The sequence below is a fragment of the Ichthyophthirius multifiliis genome (assembly GCF_000220395.1).
Source record: "Ichthyophthirius multifiliis unplaced genomic scaffold scaff_1120509250401, whole genome shotgun sequence".
Taxonomy (NCBI): Eukaryota; Ciliophora; class Oligohymenophorea; order Hymenostomatida; genus Ichthyophthirius; species Ichthyophthirius multifiliis.
The window spans coordinates 13,983-25,949 of record NW_004086776.1 but is presented as its reverse complement, the minus strand read 5'-3'; the positions used below and the strand labels follow the sequence as shown (position 1 = coordinate 25,949).

The 11,967-nt window shown below is 13.9% G+C and overlaps 2 protein-coding genes across 2 annotated transcripts, besides 18 other annotated features; both read right to left on the bottom strand. All coding sequences in view use genetic code 6, as the record gives it.

Moving 5' to 3' along the window:
* Nucleotides 1-26: a microsatellite.
* Nucleotides 1-132: a microsatellite.
* A 751-nt stretch (nucleotides 133-883) lies between these two features.
* Nucleotides 884-968: a microsatellite.
* Nucleotides 969-1,380: 412 nt separating this feature from the next.
* Nucleotides 1,381-1,454: a microsatellite.
* A 469-nt stretch (nucleotides 1,455-1,923) lies between these two features.
* IMG5_071550 (succinate dehydrogenase iron-sulfur mitochondrial precursor, putative) lies at nucleotides 1,924-3,446 on the bottom strand (the record flags this gene model as incomplete). Its single annotated transcript, XM_004036690.1, has 4 exons — nucleotides 1,924-2,247; nucleotides 2,303-2,799; nucleotides 3,040-3,161; nucleotides 3,207-3,446. The coding sequence occupies 4 exons, from the start codon at nucleotides 3,444-3,446 to the stop codon at nucleotides 2,162-2,164; spliced, it is 945 nt and encodes a 314-aa protein (XP_004036738.1). The 3' UTR covers nucleotides 1,924-2,161.
* A 240-nt stretch (nucleotides 3,447-3,686) lies between these two features.
* Nucleotides 3,687-3,724: a microsatellite.
* A 104-nt stretch (nucleotides 3,725-3,828) lies between these two features.
* Nucleotides 3,829-3,909: a microsatellite.
* Nucleotides 3,830-3,904: a microsatellite.
* Nucleotides 3,838-3,917: a microsatellite.
* Nucleotides 3,858-3,917: a microsatellite.
* A 992-nt stretch (nucleotides 3,918-4,909) lies between these two features.
* Nucleotides 4,910-4,949: a microsatellite.
* Nucleotides 4,950-6,140: 1,191 nt separating this feature from the next.
* On the bottom strand, nucleotides 6,141-7,468 carry IMG5_071540 (major facilitator superfamily protein, putative; the record flags this gene model as incomplete). Its single annotated transcript, XM_004036689.1, has 2 exons — nucleotides 6,141-6,528; nucleotides 6,594-7,468. 2 exons carry the CDS (start codon nucleotides 7,466-7,468, stop codon nucleotides 6,141-6,143), a joined length of 1,263 nt encoding a protein of 420 aa, XP_004036737.1.
* A 600-nt stretch (nucleotides 7,469-8,068) lies between these two features.
* Nucleotides 8,069-8,106: a microsatellite.
* A 404-nt stretch (nucleotides 8,107-8,510) lies between these two features.
* Nucleotides 8,511-8,555: a microsatellite.
* A 145-nt stretch (nucleotides 8,556-8,700) lies between these two features.
* Nucleotides 8,701-8,759: a microsatellite.
* A 355-nt stretch (nucleotides 8,760-9,114) lies between these two features.
* Nucleotides 9,115-9,162: a microsatellite.
* A 336-nt stretch (nucleotides 9,163-9,498) lies between these two features.
* Nucleotides 9,499-9,564: a microsatellite.
* Nucleotides 9,506-9,537: a microsatellite.
* Nucleotides 9,565-10,291: 727 nt separating the features above from the next.
* Nucleotides 10,292-10,336: a microsatellite.
* Nucleotides 10,299-10,359: a microsatellite.
* Nucleotides 10,360-11,967: the final 1,608 nt, after the last annotated feature.

The following is an 11,967-nucleotide window of genomic DNA, read 5'->3' as shown; positions in this document are numbered from 1 at the left end:
ATATATATATATATATATATATATATTTGCATTTATTTTTATTTAAATTATTTTATATTATATATTTTATATGTTATTTTTTATTAACTTATAATTATATTATTCATATATTAATATATATTTATATATATAAATAGTTGTATATAATTAAATTTCATTATGTTTTTTAATTATAATTATTATTAAAATTAATTTTATATTAATTTATACAATATTATTTTTATTATGATCTAATAATTTAAGAAAAAAATTATATTTAAATATTACTTTTTATTATATCAATTAAATTTTTTAAATATATTAAATTGATTAATTAAATATAAAATAAAAATTGTATAAAAAATTATAAATTAAGTGTAAATATAATATTTATAAAAGTTTAAAGTATATTGAAAAATTATATTCAAAAAAAATAAACAATTATATATTAATTTAAATAATTATAATTATTATATATTTATTAATTAATTGTTTAGATATCAAACATTTTAAATTAAAAATTAAAATTTTTAATTTTTTTTTAAGCTTTTATAAATTATATTTATACAAATTTATGATATATGATATAATTAAGTACTATAAAAGTTATAAATAAGTTAATTAAATATTTTATATATATTTAAAACATAAAAAATCATAAATTACTTTATTTATTTTTATGTATATAATGTTATTAAAAATCAGCAGATGAATGATTTCCTTTATAATCTTATCGTAAAAATATTTTTTAATTAAACTAAGTGTCTTCTAATAAATTTATTTATTAACTTTTTTGCAATTAAATTTATTTATTGATAATAATTTATTATTTTTTCGATAATTCTTAAATATTAAAATAAGATGCTTTTTAATAAGAATTTTATCTTAAAATGTTTTATATATAATTATTATTATTATTATTATTATAATTATTATTATTATTATTATTATTATTATTATTATATAAAATTATTTATTTTATTATTATTTTTTATATTAAAACTGTTATTTTGTTAATAAATATTTTTTTTTAATTATATTGTATGTAACTTTTCTAAAAATTAATTTATAAATTAAAGGCTTATTTTTAAAGCTTCCTGATAATTATTTTCTAACACTATTCTTCTAAATTGTTCTGTAGAATTTTTATTTTCAGCAAAAATATTTTAATATTCTTCATTTAAATTTATATTTTTTATAAACTTTTATGATAATTCTAAAATTTCCTTATTACATATATTTATTTTTTATGATTTTTCATCAATACTTTTACTACTATAACTACTATTTTAGCTTTTTTATTATTAAGATTTTTTATTTTTTATTTATTTCTGTATTTATAAATATGTTTATTTTTTAAAATAATTATTTTTACATTTAACTGTATTATATTTTAGTTCATATTTTATATTTATAATTTTAATTATTTTATTTATGTCTATTATTATATTTCATATTCATTAATTTTTTATTTTTATGCCTCATTTTCATTTTAATATAATTTTAATTTTTCTTCTAAATAAACTATTCTATTGTCTATTTGCTAATTTTTTGAATAGGCTTCTACTTTAAATTATGTTTAACTTAAACTTTTTTAATTTTTAGATTTTTCACTTTAATTATTAAGCTCTTTATTTTAACCATTTATCTACTATGTGTCAAATAGTTTATTTATTTTTATTAATTTATATCAAAATTTTTATAAATTACTTTGTAATTGCTTTATAATTATTAAGAAATATATTTTTTTTGAATATCAGCTTTTTAATTCTTTTTTTTTATTATTATTTTTTTTTTATAGTAGTTGAAATTAATATATGTACATTTTAAGGATTTGTGATATTTTTCATAATTAATTAAATATAATGTTTATTTTTTAAATAAGAAGAAAATAAAAAAAACACATAAATATAAAATTATATATAAATAATAAATAATCTAAATGTTTTTTATTTTAAAATGTTTATATATTTAATAAATAAACTAAAAAATATATATAAAATATAAATATATAAAATCTTAAAAAAAGTAATTAATATCTAATTTATAATAAATATGCATATCTATTTTATAAAATAAAATTAATTATAAAATAAAATAAAAATATATATATATATTTTAATCCAACTATATATAATATATAAATCTGACTCTTTTAGTTTAAAACTAAATAAATTTTTTCTCAAAGTATTTCTGATTCAGCCTTTCTAGCTCTAAAATCTTTAACCATATCCATCAAGTTTTTCAAAGAAAGTTAAGGATTTAAACCTATTTATTTATTTTATTTAAATAATAATATAAAAAAAAATTAATAAAATTTTACCTTTAGGACATGTAAAAGAGCACATACCGATTTATTAACAATCATCAAGTCTTACATCTTCAGAAAGTCTTTCAATTCTTTCATCTGTGTATTCATCTCTGCTATCAATAATCCATCTATAAGCTTATTATAAAATAGCAGGACCAAGATATCTATCCGGATGCCACCAATAAGAAGGACAAGAAGTAGAGCAAGCTGCACAAAGTACACATTCATACAAACCATCTAATAAAGCTCTTTCTTCAGGAGATTATAAATACTCAGTAGTAACACCTTCAGGTTTTGGATTTTTTCTCTTTAAATAAGGCTCAATAGTTTTATATTAAGCATAAAAGTTAGTCATATCAACTACTAAATCTTTCAAAATAAACATATGACCTAATGGTGTAATAACTGTAGGTTTTTATAAATCTCTGTCAAATCCATTAATACATGCAAGTGTATGAAGACCAGCACAGTTTACTGCGCAACTGCCACAAATACCTTCTCTACATGATCTATATATATATATTATAATAATATTTAATAATAATTATTTTGTATTTTTTTATTATAGTGTAAAAATATTTATATTTAAAATTAAATAAAAATATTTTTTATATATATTATATATAAATAGAAATTTTAATGCTAATATTTTTTTATTTTATTTTTATAAATAATCAAAATTATGAAAATATTTAGATAGTAATGATAAAAAAAAAAAAAAAATTATGAAAAATAATAGAATTAATTACCTTCTAATAGAAAGGGTAGGATCCATTTCATTTTTAATATAAAGAATTGCGTCTAAGAACATAGGAGAAAATTTTTTAATATCTACCCAATAACTAATATATTTGGGTTAATCATGAGGATCCTTTTTTGAAAAATAAATTAAAATTTGGATTTTTATAAATTTTACTGATGGATCAAAACGATATACTAAGAATTGCTTAAGTTTAGATTTTTCTTCAGCAGTTAAATTTGGATTATGTTCAACAACATAATTGGCTTTTTAAAGACCTTTAATTGTTCCAGCTATTGATTCTAAGCATACCTTTGTGGCATCATCAGAAGATGCTAAACGATCTAATCCACCGTGATTTTTGATAGATTTTTATACTAATTAAGAGGCTTATTTTGTAAAGAATTTATTAATCATTATTTTTTTATTAATTAATTATATATTTTAATTAATAATTATTATTTCAAGTTATTATTTATTTATATATATATGAATATATTTTCTTTTTTTCTATTTTTTTCTTAATTATTCAAAATTAAGAGTAGAATTCAATTAATTTTTAATATAGTAATTAAATTTTTAGATTTTTATAATAATTAACTGAATAATATTTATTTTACTTATTATTAAACATATTTATTTACTCATTATAAATAATAAAAAAATATATTTTTTAAAAAAATTATGTTTTAAAATTAATTATTATCATTATGTTTAAAAAGAATAGAATAATATTATATATTTTTTAAAATATATAATGTTAATTAAAAGAATTTAATTATTAAATAATATTTAAATATTTTAATTTTTTTTTTATTTATTTGTTTCTATATTTTTATTATATTTATATTTTTTTTTTATTTTAATATATATTTATATTATATTTATTATAAAATGACAGATGATATTATCTAATTATAATCTTAAATTTTGGAACTTAAGTAATAAAATGATAAACTAACATATAATTTATAAGAAATTTAAATACAAACCGATATATAAAATGAAAAAAATAAATTGAAATCTTTAAAAATTAAAGAATTAGATAGTGAATTATTGAACTAATTAAATGAAAATAATAGCTTAAAATCAAAAAATAATTAAATGGAACATGAAAAAATTAAATTATAAGAATAATTAAAAATGATACAAATAGATTAAATAAAAAAGCCAAACATAAACAGGATAGTAAATAAAAAAAATTATAAAAATATTTTTTATATTTTTTTTTTGAAGAAAGAAAATAGTTTTTATGAAAATAAAGAATAAAATAATATTTTTTCAAAAAGTTTTCAATAAAATAATCATAATTTAGATTTAGTAATATTAAATGATTTAATAAAATTAATTAATAAAGATTTTCATAATTTCTTTATATAGCTATCTATTAAAGTTTTATAAAATAACTAAAATATAAAATAAGCAAGTTAATTATATGAAAATTATTGTGGATTTTAATAAATAGAAAATAATACAGAATTATAAATTCAATAAATTTTTAAAATTATGAAATTTTTACTAATAGATTTTGCACATATATTATAATCTAAATAAAATAAGTAATAATAATATTTTTTTTTGTTATTTTATTTTAAAGTTTTTTGTTTTGTTAAAATAAAGTTATTCTTACGAAAATAAAATCAATACCAAGTATTATATAAATTATCTTTATTTAAAATAACAAAACAAAATATAGTTAAAACGATTTGTCTTTAATAGATTAAAAACTTAAAAAATAAACAATCAACGAAAAAAATATATTTATTAAAAATACAGAATAAAATTAAAATTAAAGTTTCACTAACTAAAATTAGAGCAAATCCTTTTTCACAAATATATAATCTGATCTTTAATAAAAAAAAGAATTATAATAATTAATTAATTAGTATTTTAAATATAAATTATATTTTTAATGATAAAATAAAATTAAAAAAAGAATAGTGTCTAAGTTATAAAATGAAAAGTTAAAAGATCAAATATTTTAAATTTTTTAAAAAAATATAAACAAATAAGCAATATAAACATAAATTTAAGAATATGAAAATCTACTATAATAATTAGAATTCACTATTAAATAAAATCTAAATAATAATTCTATAGATGAAGATCGAAAAATTTAATAAAGAAAACAATTAGAAAACTATAGAATTAGTTATTAAAATTTAAATAAGGAACTTAGTAAACAAAATGAAATATTTAAAAATATATTTATTTATTATTAAATAATAGTATAAATATAAGAAGAAATATAATAATAAGTAAATTAATTGGATAGGCTCTAGACATTAACAGAACACAAGTTATAAAATAATAATACTAAAGAAGAAAATGTATTATTTTAATTTATTTTTAAATTAAAAATATATAAAATTAAAGAAAAATATTTACAATAAGTAATTTTATGAAAGAATAGAGTAAAAACATATAATTAATTAAAAAATATTAATTATTTTATTCTTATTAATAGAGAAAATAAAAATAAATATTATTATTTATAAAAATAAAAAGTAGTTGACTAAAATTATATATACAATAATAAAAGTAATTTTTCATTAATTCTTAATATTTTATAAACTTTTTTTTAAAAAAAAAAATAAGGTGAAAATGATATAACTAATAATAAATTGAGATAATTTTAAATTTACAATAATTAAATGAATGATATTTTTAAAAAAACATAATATAATTTATAAGAAAAATTTAATGAAGTACTATTTACTATCAATTATATAATTTTGTTTAAAAATATAATTATATAAATAAAATAAAGTATTAAAATAATAGTTAGCAAGAAAATTAATTTTAAAAAAATTCAAATTCAGGAAACTTTTCTAATTTTCAATCAAATAATTTTTATAATTAGAGAACTTCTTAAGAAGAAGAATGCAATAATATATAAATATATTAAAGTTAATTTAGAAAAAGCGAATAAGAAGAAGGTATTATTTATGATTATTGAAAGAAAAATAAATATTATATATGTAAAATTTATCTTTTAGATAATTATAAAATAATTTATTTTTTTTTAAAAAAAAAATATATTACATTTCAAACAATATATTACAAAATCTTTGAAATACAATTATTTAAAAATAAAATTATAGCAAAAGTTCAATTATATAAATTAGCTAAATCTTAAATTTGAATATTTTTTGTTTCTTTCATATAAAATTTCGCAATAATAACAAAAATAATCGAAAAAATGGAAAAAATTAAAAATATACCTTCTACTTATAAATCGCTCGAGATTAAAGTTGGGAAAGTCTAAGATAAACCAAATTATATAACTAAGGCAACAGTATTAATAAGCGAAATTCCAACTGCTGGCAGTATTTCCGAAGTGTACAAAATTAATATATTAGCTAGAAATATTCCATAAGTAAATTTATAGAGTACTAATATATATTTAAGGTAAGATTTATAATCATTATAACTTAAAAATACATATAAAATAATAATAAAGGCTAAACATTATTATCCAATCATATACAAATTTTTTCTTAAACAAAAAATAAAATAAAATAAATAAATATTGTATTTAACAAAATTAAAGACTATATATACCTTCCAAATTTATTAATAATAAGTAAAGAAAGAAAACAGGATATAAAATCCGCAACAGCAATAAGAATTGTAAAAATATTCGCAATATACCTCGAATCATATTTATTAATAATTTCTGAAGAATAGATATTAAGGATATCAATTCCATTTAAATGTGGAGTTAAAAAAAACATCAATCCTATTAAAACTGGCATTTTATATTTTTTTGAAAAAAGAATTATTACAGATAATTTTTATGTATTTTATTATTATGCTTCAGCTTATTTTAATAAAGCGATTTATAATTTTATTTAGTTTTCTGTTAAGTAAATTTTAAACTTATTTATTAAAAATTTCTCATTATCTTTATATTTCTAATATAAAAACAATAATGAATCTTATCTTACAAATCCCAAAAATCCTAATAAAGACAAACTAGAAAAAATAAAAGGTATTGCCAAGATAAACCTCCAATAGTTATCTTCTTAATTTTCATTATAATCTTTTAATCCTAAACCGAATAAAAATGATATAATAAGCCCTAATCCAAAAAAAGAACTCTATATACCACCCACTGTACCTCTATATTCATTTGGTGATATCTCAATATTAAATAATGGCATACTTGTAATAATAATACCTTAAGAAACGCCTTAAAGGAACCTTCCAAACATCATTAAAGGCGTATTAACTATAAAAAAAGTTGATAAACTGCCTATCATACATATAAAATGACCCAAAATTAAGGCAATTCTCCTGCCATATTTTTACATTAAAAATCCGTTGAATAAACACGCAAATAATTATCCAAAAGAAAGTAAGGAATTTGTCATCCCGATTAAATAATTACGATTTTCTTCTGACCAATTATAAATTTTAGGTATGTGATCCCACATTGTATTATAGCAGCAATATATACTTAAATATACAAATCCTCCTAAACTAGAAATAAATACCATAAAGGCAAAATATAATTTATTTGAAAGTATATCTTAATTATGTTTATTTTAAATATAGTCATTTTTTATTGAGCTATTATTATCTTTTATAATGTTTTAAAAATATTTATAGTTTTTTATTTAAAAGAAATATTATTTTAGTTTTATTATTTTTTTATAAAATTATAAAGTTTACATCAATTATTTAATTTTTTTAATTTTAAATTTTAATTTTTTAAAATTAATAACTTTTAAATTTTTAATAAAACTTTTATTAAATTTATTTTTATAATTTTACCTTTGTTTTAATCAAAAAATAAAGACTTTCCTTTTTTATTTTATTCATCTATTTAATCATTATTAGATAAAGATAATACTTAAGCAATTCCATATTAATTTTATTCTAAATTAAATATATTTTTAGAATTAAATTATTAAATGTTTATAAATTTATATAAAAAATACTTGGTTTTGTGAAAGAATTCAATGATGATCCATCAATAATTTTTTAAGATGCTTAATATGATTTATTAAGTATTTTATTAGTTTCTTATACTATTTATTATATTTAAATATTTTATTATTATAAATCTTTTTAAGCATATTAATTATCTAAATTTATATCATTAATATTATTTAATATTTATAATACTTTAAAATTTTTATTGTTTAAAAAAACCTGCTTCTTAATTAGAAAATTGCATTTTTTAATCTAAATTATTATTATCATTTTTAACATGTTAAACTTTTATATTTGACATTTTTTTTTAAATCTATTAATTCAAATAATTTAAATACAATTATTTTTATTTATAATTACTTTAAAGTTTTTTTAAAAAAATCTGTAATAATTTATTGTTTTAAATTTTTATATTTAAAAAATAAATAAATATAATTAATATTAATATTAAAATGTTTGATATTAAAATAAATAATTGATAATGATAATAAAAAATAAGTATAACAATGCAAAAAATAAAAATAAATTGTAAAAAAATAAAAATAAAAATAAAATATTTAATAAATAAAATAATAAAAATTTAATTTATTTTTTAAAGAAAAAACAATAAATATTTATTTATTTATTCATTTTTTTTTTTTAATATAATTTATTTTTATTTAATTTCATTATTTAGGTGTGTATTAAATTTTTGTCATATATCATTATTTATAACAATAAATTTTACTATATATAATATTTTAATATTTAAATAATATAATATTATAAATTAATTAAAAAAAATATTATTTATCTTCTTAAAATCTTTTGAAATTCAACAAAAAATTTTAATATCTTTTAAGTACTATTTATTTTAAAATATTTTTTTTTTTTGATTTAAGTTAACAAGTTAAATATCTTAATGATTTTCAAAATAAAATGAATTTATCTTTGACTTTTATTTATCAAATAAGACTTATAACTTTACATAAAAAGAATGTTTATGCACTTATATCTACTAAAACATTTTTTTTTTATTTTTTTTTCTGCTTTATTAGTCTTAACTTTTTTTCATTAAAATTGAATATTTAAAAAAAAAAAATTAAAGAGCTCCTTGAAAAAGTTAAGCTTACAGAAATTTTTGTTTCTCTCATAGATAAAAAAGTTTTTTAAATTATTAATATTTTTTATATTTATTAATTTTATTTTATATATTAGTTCTGCAAGCGTTTTTTATATATAATCACATGAAAAAAAATCTGAAAAAGTTCATATTTACGATAAAAAATTATAATAATATAAAGTTGCTAATATATATTTTTTTTATAAAAAATAAATAATTAATTTTAATTTTTTTAAATAAAAATAAATTTATTTAAATTCTAATCATTTTTTTTTTAAAATCATAATTTTATTATTATTGATAAAATATTAAATGTCTTTTATTTTATAATTATAAGAAATACTTTATTTCATAATTATTTATTTATTTTAATTAAATTTATTTTTTACTTTAGCAAACAAATTTTATAATGTTTTATAAATAAATTAAAAAAAATATTAAAAATAATAATATGAAAAATAATAAAAAAAAATGTATAAAAAAAACAATAAATATATTACTAATCAAATAATTCCTTAAAAAATTTAAAGATAAAAAAGTAATTACATATTGATGATTGCAATATTAAGTTTAGTTTTATCGATTTTAATATTTAATTTCATTTATATATAATTAAAATATATTCCTGAAGAAGCATTAAATGAAAAATTGTAAAATAAAATAAAATAAAATAAATAAATGAAAAATACAATAAAAATTGCAGAAGAATTAATTTTATAATATAAAAATTTAAAAGAATTATTAATTAATAAATAATTTAATTTAAATAATTGTATAAAAAATTCTAAATAAGTAAATAAATATGTAAAAAAATAAAAAAAAAATATATAAATGGAAAAAATTTTGAAAATTTTTATAGATTTAAAATAAAAACAGGTAAAAAAAAAAAAAAAATTATAAACTTATAAAAATAGAAGATTTAATTATTTAAAAAGATAAACCTAAATAATAAAAAAGTTAATATATAAATAATATATTATTAGAATAAAAAACAGTAAAATTATATATTATTATGCATAAATATTTATATATTTATATATAAACATATATTATATATTTTTATTATAATTTTTCAGATTTATTACTCTTTGTGTTTTTAAAGTTTAAAAAATAACAATTTTTTTTTTTTATAATTATTTAAAAAAAGTGAAATATATTTAATTATTAATAATAGAATATAAATATTATACCTATTAATTTGAAAATATATAATATACAATTTTAAATATATATTTTTGTATATATATAATTTTTTTATATATATTTATATATATTTATTTATTTTATTTATGCATTTATTAGATACTTCGTAAATTTAAACTTTCTTAAATTTATATGAAATCAAATTTGATAACATAATAACATTATTAACCTAATATAAGTATATTTTAATATAATTAAATTAATGTTTATTTCGAATAATTATTTTTTTATAATAAAAAAGTTCTAATTAACATTTTTAAAAAGGCGTTAATAAAGGACAATATTAATTTACTCTTTAAGAAATGTTAGTAGTTAATGCAATTGCAATATAAATTGCTACATATCAAAATTAAGTTCTGCCTTGTACTATAAAAAGTTTTTAATTTTTTGTAATTAAATAAGGCTATATAAATCCTCTTACATCTAATATTGATATTTTATTAGATTTTAATTATAAAAAATTTGAGAACGGACTGATTACTTATTACTTTTTATTAGAGTATCTATTTAATAAAATATATTTAAAATATTTATATTTTAAAAGTAAACGCATTCAAAAAGAAGGACATAATATATTTATTTTAGACTATGTAAGTGATTATTATTAAAATGATGTTTGCTTTTATAATATTATGCTATTAATAAGATGAAATATATATTTAAAATTTATTAAATTAAGTAATAGATAATAAATACTAAATATTATTTTTATATAATTAAAGAAATAAAAAAACCATAATATTTTAAATAATAAACAATAATAAATAATAAAAATATCTATCTATATTATATATATATATATAATTATAATTTTTAATTCAAATATAGTTTTACTGAAATTATTTCGTTTTATTCTTTTCATTTAAATTATAATAATATTTATTATTATGAAGTTAATTGTTAAATTATTCTCTATCAAAAGACGAAATAATATCACAATCTTAATCATTAATTAAATCATTATTATTTATCATATATCCAATATCATCATCTTATTCTTAAGTATATTATTCATATTTTTTTTATAAAAAACTATTTATTTCTTCTTAATTATCTTCATTTTATATTTGTTATTAGAATTAAATATTATCATTTTAAATTTAAAATTAATTAAATTATTAATTATTTTCTTATTATTCTTTACTAAAATTTTAGATTCTGGATATTTTTTTTTAGATTTTACCTTTTTTTATTTACAATATAAATAAAAAAAGAAATTTATTGATTTTTACTTTAAAACTTTTAGAATTATTTATCTTTTTAAAGTTTATTGATATCTAAATTTTGTTTAGATTTAGATAATCTAGTAATAAGCATAATACTTTCAAATTATTTGAGATTTTTCTCCTTATATTATTAAAAAAACACTTCATTTATTTCAAATTTGCTTTCTTTAGCAAATTAACTTAATTATTCATAATTCATTTCAAATTAAACTATACAAGCTTAAGATGTTAAACTTTAAAGATATGCGAAATAAATATCTTCAAAAATATTTAAATTAGCATTTTTTTAAACTTCTTATATATCTTCAAGCTTAATATTATTTCTATCTAGTTCTTTACTATATTTTTTCCTTGATTTTTCTGAATAAATAGTATATCTTATAGTAATTTATTTATTTTCACTTTAATTAATAGATTGAACTAAATCTTTTCCATATTTGTCGATTATTCTTTATTAAGATTAATT